The sequence below is a fragment of the Pagrus pagrus genome (assembly GCF_965226575.1).
Source record: "Pagrus pagrus genome assembly, chromosome: 7".
NCBI classification, from domain to species: Eukaryota; Metazoa; Chordata; class Actinopteri; order Spariformes; family Sparidae; genus Pagrus; species Pagrus pagrus.
Window position 1 is genome coordinate 23590534 of NC_140191.1, and position 15381 is coordinate 23605914.

Genomic DNA, 15381 nt, shown 5'->3' on the forward strand with positions numbered 1-15381 from the left:
AAACTTAGACTTAAGCATACATACACACATACATGCATGACATGAAATCAAAATAAGAGAAAGTACTGTACTTCAACAATGACATCATCAATGACTTTGTATTATTAATAACAATGTAGTGTTATTATTTTCTTTTCTCCCACACAGTGATGTTCCTGTTCTGTCTCTCATTTGTTTTTGTGCTTCATCACTTAATAAAAAAAAAAAAAAAATACAATTAAAAAATTTGATCTTTAACATATTATTATGAACAGCTGGGTGTATTTGATCCATGGTAACTTCAACTGACAACAGACATTTTTGTCCTGTGTTGTTGGCACTGTGACAAAAACAACAGAAAGTGAACCAGTTGTCTTTGCAACAGGGGCTGTGGTGGGATGTTTGTGGTGGGTTTGATAACTCTCTCATGCTGCTGTTTGAAGATAAACGATGCATTGATTAAAAACGGCTTTAAAACGGAAACACTGACACTAAATGTGTATATATGTGTGAGCTGCTACTTGCTTTTATATGCGCTGATGAAGACTGTGATTTGAAATGTGTAGGTACTAAGCCAATTTATTAAAAGTTTTTTAATTATTGCAAATCAGTTGTTGACTGCAGGTCTGTCCTCTAGAAGGTCTTTGTAGCTGAATATGAATAAAATTAGACTTCCTACTGTAATGGTTTATCTATGCTGAGCTAGTTACCAAGAGTGGAGCTCCATCAGTGTTAAGTTTGTCCTGATGATGGCGCTACAGGATAGACTTTGGGGTCTTCAATTTGGGTACATGTAAAACTGCTCAATAGAATTTTGTGCACTGCAGCGCCCCCTCCTGATCATTTAGCAGCAGTGGTCTTGGAGCAGGATTCATAAAAATGTTGGGACATGGTGTGAAACCTACAGTAAATAAAAACATAATACATTTTTTGACAAACAGACTGTGCAACAGACAGAAGCTTGACAAAGTGCTCCTGAGCACATGTAGTAATAACCTTGATACAATCATGTGTTTCACAAAGTGTTGAACCTCGCCCCATCTTTGTTTGTGAACACTGAGCCTTTTGAGGATTGCCCCTTTCATACCCAATCAAGAAACTATCACCTGTTATCAATGAACCTGTTTACCTGTGGCGTGTTACAAACAGGTGTTCCCACAACAACTTTCCCAGTGTTTCGTTGCCCCTGTCCCGACTTGTTTGAAACATGTTACTGGCATCAAATTTAGATCAAGCATGTTATAGTTACAAAACCCAATTCGTGGGTACTTTTACTATTTTCAATTGAGTATATGTCCAAAAGGATTGGCAAATTATCACATTCTGTTTCATTCACGTTTTAAACAATGTCTCAACTTTTGGGTGTCGAAACTGGGTTTACTACTTACTACAGATCAAGTTTCTGTTGTTTTTTGTCACCTGCAGGATAAATTCAGTCTTTTTAAAAAGAGCATGGTCATCCCATGTATCTCAGAATAGGGTATTATAATTTTCATTATTTGTGCAGCCACTAAAAACCAAAACATTTTCCATTCTGTGTTAATGATTTTACTGTATGTCATGACGAGATGCTGCTAAAAGAAGAAAACAAACGTTCATTTGGTGAGCACAAATCACATAAAGCTGATTTACAGTTCATGTTTTTATCAAGCACAATGATTTGACAACATTAGTATGTACAACCATGTACAGTGTTCAATACAATATTACAACAACATCAAAACACTACATAATAATGAAGTCAGGAAACAGAACAGAAGAATATTTCACTTGAAACATCGTCATTTGAACTTATGTGATTACTGTAAGCAATAATAGGACTTTAAATATAAAATAACTTTGAGCATTAGTCCATTTTGCTGTGTGTATATATGTTTTACATGTTACCTATTATTATAGGTACTTTAAAGGAGGTTCTCATAGTAAAAGCTGCTTTAATTACAGGTCCCCTATGCAGCCAGTGTTAGTTGCCATCCATATAAAAATGATTTAACTAAAAAGAGCTTGCCATTAAAGCTGGCTACAAAGTCTAACATGGCTTTAAGTTCAAAGCCTCTCATGATGGAAATCTCTCATGTTTAGTTGAAAAACAATAAATATCAGTGCATAATAATTACATTAAGCTTAGTTAGCTTTAGTTTTGCTGAAATGTACTGTTAATGGCTAAATGCTGGTCTGTATCAGGATACAATGTTGTTTAAACCGAAAAAAAAACAGATGTTTAGACATTCCCATCAGAAGAGCAGCAACAATGCACTTTTAACAAAACGTTATTAACAATAAAAACATATATGGAAAACATTAGAAAGAAATATGTTTAAATGGCAAAAAAATGTCTGCCTTACACAGGATATCCATGATACAATTCAAAAACAGTAAATCTAAAATAAGACCTTGTGTCTGTGTACAACATTCAAAATACAGTAAACATTCATTGTTAAAATATGGTCATTTGAAGATAACATCAAACCTTTTACCCTGTAAAACACAGACATCAAGATTACCCTGTCAAATGAGATTTTTACTCTTATGTATCTCGATCCTAAATCAGAGCAGACAGAACAACAAAAAGACTACACAACAACATAATCTCCTGCTTCTGTCAGTCTTCATGTCAACTGGAAGCAGGGAGATTTTCAACCTGAGGAGAGGACAGCGTTGCCAGGAGAGGCTGAACACAGGCCCGCTGTCCTCTCACTCCAACAGCACAGGCGTCTGAAACAGTTTGAACAAACCTCAGCGGCATCAGTGTTTTCCTGCAGTCTGTCAGTAAAGTTTGACTTTTCCAGTGGCACTTATATCCAATGTAAAGTCAGCTGGCTGTATTAAGACTGAGTGATTGTTTGATATCTTCTCTTGTTCTACTTTATTTACCTGTTGGTTCTTATTGTTTCTTGTTTGTCCAGTTGTCTAGTCTCACACATTGGCATGGTGCAGGTCTCTATCTGGCTGTATTTTCCTGTGGGAAAGAAACAATTCATCAATGAGATATTGGTATAAAACACTGAACTGTATAGAGTAATAACTAAGTTAAAAATGGAGCATAGACAGGGTTTGGACGGGTGCTGGAAATCCCTAAAAATGCTTGGATTTTAATGTGGTGATTTCAAAGTTTAAAAAGTGCTTGGATTTTACATTAAGTGCTTGAAACTCCTTAAAATTGTAACTGCATTACTTTAAGATAAGATACGACTTTTGGATAGGGAAATAATAATTTGCAGCGTGGCAAGTCTGCAGGATTTTGTCTATGGATGGATCTTTCTTGGATATCAGAGTGACAGGAAACGAATGAACATACTCATGTTTAGTGAGGGAGGCCTTGTCGCAGGTGACCTCTGTGAGCTGCCCCCCCTCCTTAGTCTGAACCCCCGCTGTACTGCTTCTCGGAGTGGATAGACCCTTCAACTTCACTTCTCTGCAAACACACATGAAGGTTTGAATTATGATGATAACAACTTGATGATCGTCACAAAAGGCTGTATTTTTTCTATTTTGTGAAATGATTTCCCAACTCCAACTCACCCATTAGTGGTTCCATCATCGTCTTCAATCATTTTCAGGCCTGGGACTTTATATCCAAAGAGTTTCACAGCGATAGACATGAGCAGGCCGCAGTGATTTCTATAGCAGCAGGTGGCGTCTACTACCAGGAACACCACCAGGAAGATGACCATGACGATGCCGATCACACTGCCTTTAGTCATACTGCGGCTGCTCACTTTGAGGGAGAGATGAGAGAGTCAAGATGATGAAGTATTAGTGGGAAACAATTTTGAGTTGAAGGTCATTTATTTGTGTCAGCACTCAAAATGTAAGAATCTTAGTTGAAAACAAAAATGAATTAGAATTATTAACAAACTGTGAAGAAATAGCTAAAAGTTTAAAAATTATGATGTCTATATACGTATTATGTTGCAGGGATAGCTACTTAAGTTAGCATGCTAACCAGTGAGCAACGCAAAGCTCCCCTGCTAGCGGTGTAATGCCAACACTCCCCTGGTGCTCCAAGCTCCCAGTTCAGGCCACTAGATGATTGGCTAGCTATGCTAACTAGCTAATACCAGCTACAGTTAGCAGCAGTTAGCCGTTACCCTGGTGATATGCTGCTCCCTATGTGTTTTGAGTACGAATTTGACAGGAGGCCAATTCTGACATATTGCATCTTTAACAGTTTATGCCACATTTCCTGGCTAATAGGCTCAGGTGTTTGGTGTGGGGAATCGGGGGGACACATACCAGGCTGTTCTCCAATAGTGAAGTTGAACGTGGAAGGGAGGGAAGAACCATTCGTATTGATCGCTATGACCTCCAGTTGATAGCCTGACCCAAAAGACAGTTCCTTAAGGGAGATAGAGTCGGTACGGGGCGACAGCTGCATCTCTTTCCATTCAGCCCCTTCTTTATCCTGAGAGAGCATAAAAGAGGAGTGAAGGATGAAAGTTGGACAACAAAAAAGACCAAAGAAGAGTCATTCACATACACAGACTGACTGACACTGTCTCTTCTCTTACCTGTCTGTATCGTATGTTAAAGTGCTGCAGAGGACTTCCACCATCATCACTCTGTTTAACAGGAACAGAGAAGGAGTTGCGTTCTACTTTCATCTCATCAACCGACAAAACTGGACTATCTGGTTCACCTGCAGACAGAAGACAGAGAGGATGATAAGAACTGATGACCATGAACAATAATAACTAATATTTTTATATATGTAAGCTACATGCAGATTGACTGAAGATGTCTGTTTATTGTTTCATAGTTTAGTAGATCACTGTGTGTACTTTACCCTCTGAGGATGGATGACAGTAGATTACACGGTGTCATCAGCATCGTGAATGAACATCAGATGGCAGATGATGATGTCATGGAAACGTTGTGGTGAAGTTTGCATGAAGATGGGGAAAAAAATGAGCAATGGTAGATGAGACGGAAGGCAGATTGCTTGCTAGACATATTGCACACTAGCATGAATACTTGGACGTACACATACTGTGCATTGTATAACAATAAATGTGCATCATTTATACAAATGTACAGCGAGTACACATAGAAGCTGCATATTCAGTTAGTGCTTCACACACATCGTGAAGTATGGGTTTGATGTGTGTAGCACTTACGTATTCCCAGTGTGCGGACATTGTTTGTGTCTGAGAACTGTCCCACTCCTGCTGCATTCATGGCAGCCAAACGCACTGTGTACAATGTGTACTGCTTGAGGCTGGTGATAGCTAAAGCATCTACAGAGCAAACACAGAAAGAAACAACATCAGCTCATGTGCACTTTTAAATGTTACTTAGGTATTTGTGACAGAATCAATTGTTTGATATAAGCAGTTTAAAATATAAATGATTCAATGACAGTTTTCTCCTGAGTCATGATTGACAACTGCAAAGCCTCTTTGAAAAGCAAAGGTTTTACCTGAAGCTGGGACCATGGCTTCCTCCCACTCTTCTGCTGCACTTTGCCTCCACTGTAGAACAAAATGTGTGATCGGTGTTCCTCCACTGATGGGCAGAGTTTTGAGGGAGAAGAGGACTGAGGATGGTCCAGGTGAGACTGACAGGGAGTGCGCCTCACTCCCTGTCAGGCCGGGCTGGGCTGTGGGTCAGAAGGGAGGAGCAAATGAAGGAAGGAAAAACAAATGTTAGAACATTATAAAATGTACTTTAGAAGGATGAGTATAAGTAAATATGCAGTCTACTTTTATTTTTCTTACTGTGTATTGCAACATCTCTTGATGCATTTCCAGAGGTGCTGACAGCCATGCAGGAATACAGTCCACCATCAGAGGGCATCACCTCCTCAATCACCAACGCACCGTCAACAACACGGACACGACCAGAGGATTCCTGACAGAGGGAGGCACAAAGGAAATATTCAATCATACATATACAGACCTGTAAAAGCTTGAACTTCATGTAGCTGGAATAGCTGAACAGTGATAGAAGTTAGACGGTAACATGGAGTTAACTGGGGTGCTGTGTGTCAAGTCATAGAGCTCATATTGTTCTGGGGATGTTCAAAACTGCCTATGTGTGTGTATGTGTCCATGCACTCTTACCACTGTGTGTCCATTGTGCTTGTTGAGCCAGTGTAGCTCAGGCTGAGGATGGCCAGAGACGTTACAGGACACAGACACACGCTCACCCACTGACACACTCTGCTGCTCTGCAGACACAAACACCTCCGGGGCCTCTGAAATAAAATGATCACAGCAGCAACCATCTCACTAAAATGTAAAGACATGCTGAGCGACACAAGTCCCAGAGTCATTATAGTACAACTGGATAAAGTAACATGTCATCATGGTTGAACAGCAGGTTTTCATTTTTCATGATGGTGTTAACAGAAAAACTTATAGAGAACCGAACCAACCGAAAACATGAAGCATGATGGTAGCGCTGCTCTCAGCTATCTTGTTGGTTGCGGTGCAGACGTACTCTCCGTAGTCGGCCCTGGCAACAGACCTTATAGTCAGCTGGCTGCGGTCTGAGTTAAAGTGATGACGTGAAGGATCAATCGAGTTTGGCCTGGGAGAAGGAAGTGCAGAGCAAAATACACTTTGAGTAATGTTGTGGAGATGTTATTCAAGTGGATTCAAAATAGAACATGAGGTCATCCAGATGTTTGCAGACACAATTTGGTATTTGGAAGCAATGAGCTGCAATCCAAAAGCTTATAGAAGTCAAGCTGTCCTCGTCAGAAAAACGACCACATAGGTTGAAAATGAAAGCAGCTTATTACGACCCCTGTTTGCTTTTGTTGTTCTGTGGTGACCTCTAGCGGCTGTTGTAATTAGTACAGCTGAAAAGGAGGAAGTGAAGAGAAATACTACAAAGAGAGACAAGTCCAGCAGTGAGCAGGTCGGGGATGGATGGTCGGGTTAAACAATGACAGGACTATGATTCAGGAGACCGCTGTTTGTGTCCAGTGTGAAACCAGAAGTTATCTTAACTTACTGACGTAGTGAAGTGACATCACATACATACAGTAATGTAAGTTATTGAGGTAACAGAGGTAGATTCATAATGGAAGTTATAGAAATAACACAGTTATTTTAACACAAACCACAATGTTGTCCTAAATCTAACCAAACTGCAACTGTATGACGAAGGTCATGTGAGTGTGTTGACGCTTTAATGCTGCAACAGTCATGTTGCTTTAGGAATACAATTTGTTGCATCAATTCTTTACAAGTCAGGACTTACATGGTCCAGTTGATGTTGGGTTTTGGAAGACCGTCCACCAAACACAGCAAGGTAACGTTAGTTTCTGGTCCAGCCAACACTTTTTTCTGTTCTTCTCTCAGACGCACAATAGGAGGAGCTGCAGGAGGGAATGTGTATTTTAGGCAAATGTATATTCATGTATTCTTCAAATTCATCAAAGTCAAATAAAACATTTGTTTGTCTTGCGAAGTACCTCACCATAACCTTCAGTTTTACGTTACAAGAACCAGGAGGGATCTTTGGCCACTATTTGATCTTGATGTGAAAGAGATACTGACCATTGACAACAATAGAGATGGAGAGATTTTTTGTGACGGGCCTTCCCCTGATCTGGGCCTCACACACGTATGTCCCAGCATCCCCTCTTTTCACATTTTTAATGACGAGTGTGTTATCAGACATCTGATGCAGATGGCGTCCCTCTGAAGTGAGAGAAGTGAAAGAGGTGAAGGCAGAGACAAAGAAAAAGAGACACAGTTATGTTTCTGAATGAAAGTCCATTCATCAGCCATGTTACTGCAGCTGGACAAAGCTCACTGCAGAGCTCTGTCTGCTGCAACACATGGATGTTTGTATACACCCAAAACATTCAGTAGACTTATACTTGATGTAACGCAAATTAGTTATCGCACTTTATCACTGTAATGGTTACTAAAGATCCAACACTGGTTCAGGGTCCTGGTCCTACCATTAGAAGGGATTGCCTGCTTGTCTCTGAGCCACTGAACATCCACAGCTGGCTGGCCGGTCACCAGGCATGGCACCACACCGTCTGTGCCCTCCAGAAACTCGTGGTAGGTGGTGGTTTGGCCAAATGATGGACCCTCTGACAAAAGAGGAGAAGCTTAAGTTGACTATTTTGCCTGCAGTAAAATGGGTGCTATCATCAAATTATACAGGGTTTGGCTTATTAAAAAATACCATTTTTTAGGATTTCTAGTTAAATAAAAGATGTGTTGGACTGGACAGGTTCAGCAACAACTGACGAAACCAGTATGTGATGCAGCCGGTTGTTACGTACCATAGACATACAGCTGGATCTCAGTTTTATCTTTGTGTCCACTGTCGAACTCACAATAACAGGTATACGTGCCCGCATCCTGCATTGTGGCCTTCTGAATGATCAATTTGGAGGAGGTCTCATCCATCTTTACCACCTTTTCTTCATCATCGATTTCTTCGCCATCCTTGGACCACGTTACTTCTCCGTCTGCCCCAGCTGGGACAGGACAGAAGAGGAGAGGGAAAGGAGGGAGAGACAGAGTGAAAATAACTGTGGAGGCCTTGAGGTTCAAACTGAAACAATTAATTTACATTGTCAAGTTTCATAACCCATCGAGTCAAATTGAAATGACTCACTTTTACACAACAGTAAGATCTGTCCTCCCACCAGAAAATCTTGGCCACTGATAACGATGTTCATCTCTGCATCTGGAGGAGGAGAGAAGAAGAGCCTTGATTTTCTTTCGCACCTTTTTCTGCTTTATACAAAGGGAGTAGGTCCAAAAAAAACTTGTCCACAGACTTATTCTAACACGTTGGTCAACTAGATAAATATTTGTCACAATGTTTTTTAATGGTCTACAACACTGGTCTGTACTAACATTTTGAACCACATGCTTAAACAACCTGAAATGACAGTATTTCTATTAGTTCTCCAGTACGTGTTCTCAACAGATTATCAGTAAAAAAGACTGATTTAACATCCGCCTCACAACAGACATAGCTATTTTGGAGACATAGTGATCATCACTTTGTCATTTTTAAGCATAAAAATGGACCGACATAAAACGTGTATCCATCACTGTCGGCGTTCTTGAACTTTTAGAGTGAAAAATCTCAACAACAGATCCAACATAACCTTATATTTTCTGTTTATTCAGATATGGAAACTTCAGATTTGCGAAAAATTGGCTGAGTTATGACCACTTACACTTGAAAATACTTTTACTTGCAATCTCATTATTTCAGCCATGCAGAATATATCAACACATTTTATTACCACACTGTATTTCTTGCTAAAATCTTGATAATGTCCATGGATCTTACCTGTGCTGTACATCAACAGCAGCAGCAGCAAGGCTGTCCTGAGGATCAGAGCTGATTGCTTCATGTTCACCTGGCTGCTGATTGCTAATTTATGAATTCAAGTCGAAGCTCCGCAGTTTGTCTGTTGAGTCTGAATCTTTTGGTTTTCCAGTCAACACAGCTGGACAGAAAGTTTAAATGCTTGTCTGATAAAGTTTACAAACTCAACTTAAATATGCTGAACTCAAAGAAACCTCAAATATGTGTAAGCAGCTGTTGTTTCCTTTCCCCCTAAGATAACTATGATGGAGAGAGGGTCTGTGTCAGAGGTTATATAGGGAGAGGAGATGGAGAGGAAACAGAAAGGGGAGTGGAGAAGGGAGAGAAAGAGAGAAAGCATTGCTCTCACATCCCTCCTTTAACCCCAACAGAGTTACTGTCGGTCACTCATGAAGAGAAAAAATGGGAGGTGATGACATGTGTGACGTCCGTCCCCCTGTCAGTCCTGTCCTATGTCTCTGTGTTTGTTGTCTCTCATTTGTCCCTACCTGTCTTTTGTTTCTACTTTTCTATACATTTTTTTTCACCTCTTCTCTCTCTCTCTGTCTCTCCACCCTGTATATTCCCTTTCTCTCCCTCCAGGCTACCGGATGAAAGCAGGGCAGACAGCGCCCCAGGGGAAGAAGAGATGGGGGAAGATATTTTTATCACTCCATCGTTTTTTCCTCTGTAAAAAGGGTGAAATTCTTCTTTAGGGCACGGACATACAGAATGCCAAATTCACCACACTCACATGCGGTGAAAACGTACTTCCTTTAGGATGCTGGACTCAACAAACCTCAGTGACACCCATTCTACTACAAAGAAAATGTTTCCTTAACTTAGACAAACAGCCCATACTCTGTGATTGCAAAAGATTTGAGGGTCAACTATGTTTAACACATTTAATCATCTTTTTTAAGCACAAGATTTTGTTTAAGAAGTCATGTCAAAGTCAAATCAAAATAAACTTTAAGGGCTTTAATCAAAGTAAATCTTTAAAAAAAAAAGTAAAGTTGAGCAAAAGGTCTTTCTCAGTTTCAAGGTCCTGGTGTTGTGAATGTTGCCTCACTGTTGGGACACCTGAGTCATTGTTAATGTTGTGCTTTTAGATCTATGTATGTATGCTGTAAAGAAAAGGGCTAATGCAATCAAACAAAATGCGTTTGACAAGATGTCATAATGAGAAAGAGCTTTTGACTTCTATTGGCAACCAGTAGATTCATATGTGTGTCTTCTCTAGTTGCACAAAACTGATTCAGGATGTGGTCACTGATCATGATTACAACTTCAGTGGGAAACACTCCCAAACACATAAAGTTTGTCTAATCAGTCATCTCCCAATGCTCAACAAACCCATGATCTGACAGCAGCTGAGGGCTTTGATGGTGATGTTGGACCCAGCCAGCATCAAACTCATACACGCACGCACGCACGCACACACATACACACACACACACACACACACACACAAACACACCCACAGAAAGAGATAAAGAGTGTTTGATTACAGTATCAGCTAATCTCAAAAGCAAAAAGGTAAAAAAAATAATTAACACGTAATTTTTATGAAAATAAAAACAGATCTACACACATTTCATATTCTTGACAAATCAAATACTATTTGGTCCAGTAAGTATTGTAAGTAGACATGAAAAAAGGAGTACAAGGCCTCAGAACTTTTGCTTTTGAAGCTGCATTCTTTTGAAAGACCAGCAGGGGAAACTCCACTGGTTGCAAAAAGTCTTATAAGAAAGAAAGTTTACCACGAATTATGCAGCTAACTTTGTTCGCAGTGACTTTGCATAGCATTGCCAGGTGCAGTCAGGTTGCCAGTATAGGTGGGTGTGTAACGTCAGATCCACCTCATTTCTACCCAGCCCCAGTCTCTCATCCAATTATGGTCACATCTGGATCAGAAGAACCAAGATGGCGATGGCTAAAAACTCAAGGCAAAACTCAAGGCTTCAAAATGGTAGTGTGTAAAACAACAGTTGACATCATGGTGGTTATGTCTTTGATACAGTATGGTTTCATTAGAAAACTAATTTCGTCAATTTTGGTCATTAAAACATAAAGTTTGATGTCTCATGTTTCAACCTGCGTCGAATTAAAGGGTCAACCAATCATTAAAACATACAAACTCTCAAACACACACGGCTTAGATCCAGAAGTGACCATAGTACTTGGTGTTAGTGCCCGCTGCCAGTCAAGTTTTGTTCCTCTGGGTCCTATCACTTCTATTGGCCAACTGCCAGCCTGCCCCTCCCACCTCCCCTTGATAGCCTATCCGTGTCTCGACGCCGTCATCCAGCAGGCCAATCAAAGGGTAGAGAGTCCAAAGGGGCCACCTATCAGGTTGATTATCAGGAGGTGCTATTATGGCTCATTAGAACGGAGTGTGCTCATGATGAGGACTGTTAACGAGGGCCATTAACAAGGGTGGGCACACACTGACAGCTGCTCAATATGACGTCCACGGGAGCTTTTTCTTTTTTGTTAACTCTTAAAATTGATAAAATGGACATAATTCACGTTTCACTTGATCCTTCTGTCACACTGATTGTGTGCAGGGTCAACGACAGCAAACTGTGAATATACTCAAAACATTTTATGTAGTGGCACATAGACTTGTTTCAATGACTTCTGGATGACAGAGGTCCATCTTTTCTACACAATTTAAGAAATTATGTCGAATGCTCAATACAAAGTGTTTTGATTAACTTACATATACATACATACACATAAAGGAGGGCTCCCCTGTGTCAGAGTTCACTCAGGTAGCCAAGAATCTTCTGACAGTATGAAATTTGCCCTGAGATGCGAAAAGCTCTGGACATTGATGGGCTGTCTTGGCTGATACCCCTCATCACTGTCGCATAGAGGTCAGGGATGGTATCTTTGGAATGGCACACTGGGATGGTCCCATTTTCAAAAGGGGAATCAGAGGTTATCGTCCAATGTCATAGCATTATACTTCTCCCCTTCTCAGGGAAGTTTCTTTCAGGGAGCTGGAAAGGAGGCTCAGCTTGATTGTTAAACTGTGGATTCTTGAAGGAACAATACAGATTCTGTCCTGACTGTGGAACAGTAGACTGGCTCTTTGCCCTTGCAGGATTGTTGTGGGTTTCAAAGGTCTCATAGTTTGACCAGCCAGTCTACAAGTTTTTTGTGGACTCAGAGAAGATTGTGATCGTGTGCCCCAGTGAATCCTGTGCGGGTACTGTGGGAGTATGGGTAATAAGTGAGAGTTCAGTCTGTTATTTGTATATGGAATAGATGTTGAAATAATTATTATTGTGCCCAATAATCCAATGTCAGAAAACCTCATGAATGCACTTTTGTTATGTCTGTATCAGTTTCCATGAAACTATTTCAAACTTACATTGTTGTGTTAACAAAGTCGGAACAAAGCTATAAACTATAAGTTAACAGAAGCTACATCAACAACTTAGCAGGGAATCAGTGACTTGCTAAAGGACACATCAGCAGCGTGTTTGCTTGTGGACAGTACACGTGTACTGTGTACTGGTGTGTCTGTTTTCAATTCTGTCAACAAACACACAGACAATACACAACATACACTGTATATAGTAAAAATGTAATACATTTACATAACACATTTTGTTTTTGTGCGCATATAATACAGGCACATAAACAATGTATGCACAAACAGCCACATGTAGCACAGAGACCGACAATGATGTGACAGCTGAGGACATGATGACGAGACGGGCAGGAAGGAGAGAGAGACACAGACAGACTCTCGTGACTGGAGAAAACACACCCTCACTCTCCCCTCTCAAAACAGACCTGTATCTTTGCTACACTGATAAGCTTTGCTCATTGAATTATGTAACTTCCATTTCTGGAGAAAGTTTATATTTTAAGTTAATGTTAAGTTGTGCGGTCCCCGTTGGTAAGTTTGTTTTCTGCATTTAACCCATGAATGTTAGGAACAGTGAGCAGCCACCATGCAGCACGATGATACAAACTCCAGCTCTTAGGTACTGAGAGGAGAATTAACCTTAACATTAACATGTATGATTTGATGGGGAGAACATGCAAACTGAAAGGAGGCCCTGCCTTTATCGCCCCATTTTTGTAATAATGGAAATCAAATCAAATCCTGATCGGCATGATTGTATGTGCATAATACATACAGATTCACATTTTCAGTCATAGATTTTAAAAAAATTATTAAGCCAGAAAATATGAGCCAATAGATAAGGATTATCGTTCACTTGTGCAGACTTTTCTGCAGAAATGATTAATTGATCTATTTTTATATTTTATAGTGAGTAAAATCAAATTCCAACAGTTGGAAATAAGAAAATTAGACGATAAGTCAAAATCAGGACCATTCATACCATCATTCCCCATACAGTGCTTAGATGTCGTCACTCGGTAGTATTGCTGTAACATCAAGAGGCAGGAAGTACTTAGTGCTCACACAGAAAGATAATAATCAGAGCTTAGCATGCACACATGACACTAGAATGGGTTGTATGCATGTGCCTGTGTGCGTAATGTCCACCGCCAGACATGTCTCTCCACCCAGCTGATACGTGTGTTGATGCAATTAGTGAAAAAAGCTGGTAACTCTTTATAATAACCACCATCATTAAATGGAAAACATACAGTTACTTAAACGTTACTTCACTGTTAACAAACAATGATTGAAATGATTTGTTGAACATTTATTAAGCAAATGTAAAGGCTCATAAACATCAGTTGTAACGTTATAACGGCCATTCAAATAATGTTTACATATAAAAACACAGTATTTATTAACTGTTGACAGTAATATTAACATTGGTTGCAACTTAACAATAAACACTTGTCTGATGAATGGTTTATAAATCATTTAATTGTTTGTAAACAGTGAAATAACTATTAAATAAAGTTTAATTAATCAAAGTACTGCTTGTGTCTCACACACAGAGCCGTGGTTTGAACTCACATCTGTCACATCTTCACTGTTACTAAAATAGCAGCAGATTGGCAACTAAACAAAAGAAATACCTCCCCTCTCCTCTATTCTCTCTATTGTTATCAGTGTGAAAGTGACTACTCTCTATATTTATCCATTGTGTATTTATACACAGAGGATAGTAAAGGATAGGCCTTGAGGTCATCAAAAGCTTTGTGTACGCCAGCCATTGTTGTCACATAAACAGCTAATAAACAAACAGTGCCGTGTGTTCTCCGTTTGTGCGTGCAATGTGTGTGTTTTCCCTGTGTCGCGTCTATTCTAGACCAGTCCGGCGTTTAGCCAGACCTCTGTTCCTCCACGTTTCTTGAGCTGATAATGGGAGTGACCAGGACCATTTCCTGCTCTGTGCTCCTCTCTTCCTGACCTCTTGTGCCATACAGGAAACTCATAGTAGATTACCACATGAGGACACAGACAGGTGATAGACACGCATGGTCCTCTAACATCTGTCTGGCTGCTTGGTTTTTACTCCGACCATCGGTCGTTGTCACAAGAATTGGGGAGTGGGGCGAAGTATGGCACTATTATGGCACTACCCTTGTCCCTCATCAAAGGGCCTAGAAATGTCTGGTCTAAACAATCCTGATTGTCGCTATTAAGTCTATCATCAGATCTTTCATCTGAACATTGAGAATGTCTGAACCAGCTCTGTGCTCTTGATGTTCCATCGGTTAAAATGCAGCCTACAACATCATCAGATTGTGAGAACTGAGCACGACAGAAGACACTTCAGCATATACATCATCTCATATAAAGTGGAATAACTCAGCAAAATGCTACTGAGAGATTTGTAAAAGCACGGCACAGATTAGGATGAGGGATAAAGTTTAAGAGTATGGGTGTCTTGACAAAATATTTGCTGCTAAGATCTCACCCTCAAATCTCTTGATGGCATTTCAGGGCCGTTGTCCGAACTTAAAGTGGAAGAGAAAAGAGCTAAAAGTAGCCTACTCTGGATTCTTCACTCATTCAGTCCATCGTCAGTCTGTCGTCAGAGGCCACTCGACGGGCGCTGTCAATGTTGCTGTGCATCACTCAAATTCAAAATACAATCAGCAGAAACAATACAAGGAAGACAGATGGTAGGCAGGAACTAAGCATCTCCACAT

At 40.2% G+C, this 15381-nt stretch overlaps 1 protein-coding gene across 1 annotated transcript; it reads right to left on the reverse strand.

Annotated features, from left to right (window-relative positions):
- Positions 1–1606: 1606 nt before the first annotated feature.
- On the reverse strand, positions 1607–9514 carry LOC311260146 (neural cell adhesion molecule 1-like). The gene is made up of 16 exons (XM_084357661.1): positions 9259–9514; positions 8569–8640; positions 8231–8428; positions 7898–8035; positions 7488–7631; positions 7189–7306; positions 6356–6510; positions 6042–6175; positions 5697–5829; positions 5399–5578; positions 5097–5216; positions 4491–4618; positions 4216–4384; positions 3502–3697; positions 3278–3394; positions 1607–2938 (listed from the first exon to the last, which is right to left on the reverse strand). Exons 1-16 carry the CDS (start codon positions 9320–9322, stop codon positions 2896–2898), a joined length of 2109 nt encoding a protein of 702 aa, XP_084213787.1. The 5' UTR covers positions 9323–9514; the 3' UTR covers positions 1607–2895.
- Between the last annotated feature and the right edge of the window lie 5867 nt (positions 9515–15381).

Excerpts from the sequence above, each read along its gene's own strand:
- LOC311260146 (XM_084357661.1), bottom strand. The coding sequence starts at position 9,322 with ATGAAGCAATCAGCTCTGATCCTCAGGACAGCCTTGCTGCTGCTGCTG. Across the intron at positions 6,176-6,355 it reads CATCATGCTTCATGTTTTCG|AGGCCCCGGAGGTGTTTGTG; the intron begins GTTGGTTCGGTT and ends ATTTTATTTCAG. Across the intron at positions 5,830-6,041 it reads AGCACAATGGACACACAGTG|GAATCCTCTGGTCGTGTCCG; the intron begins GTAAGAGTGCAT and ends TCCCTCTGTCAG.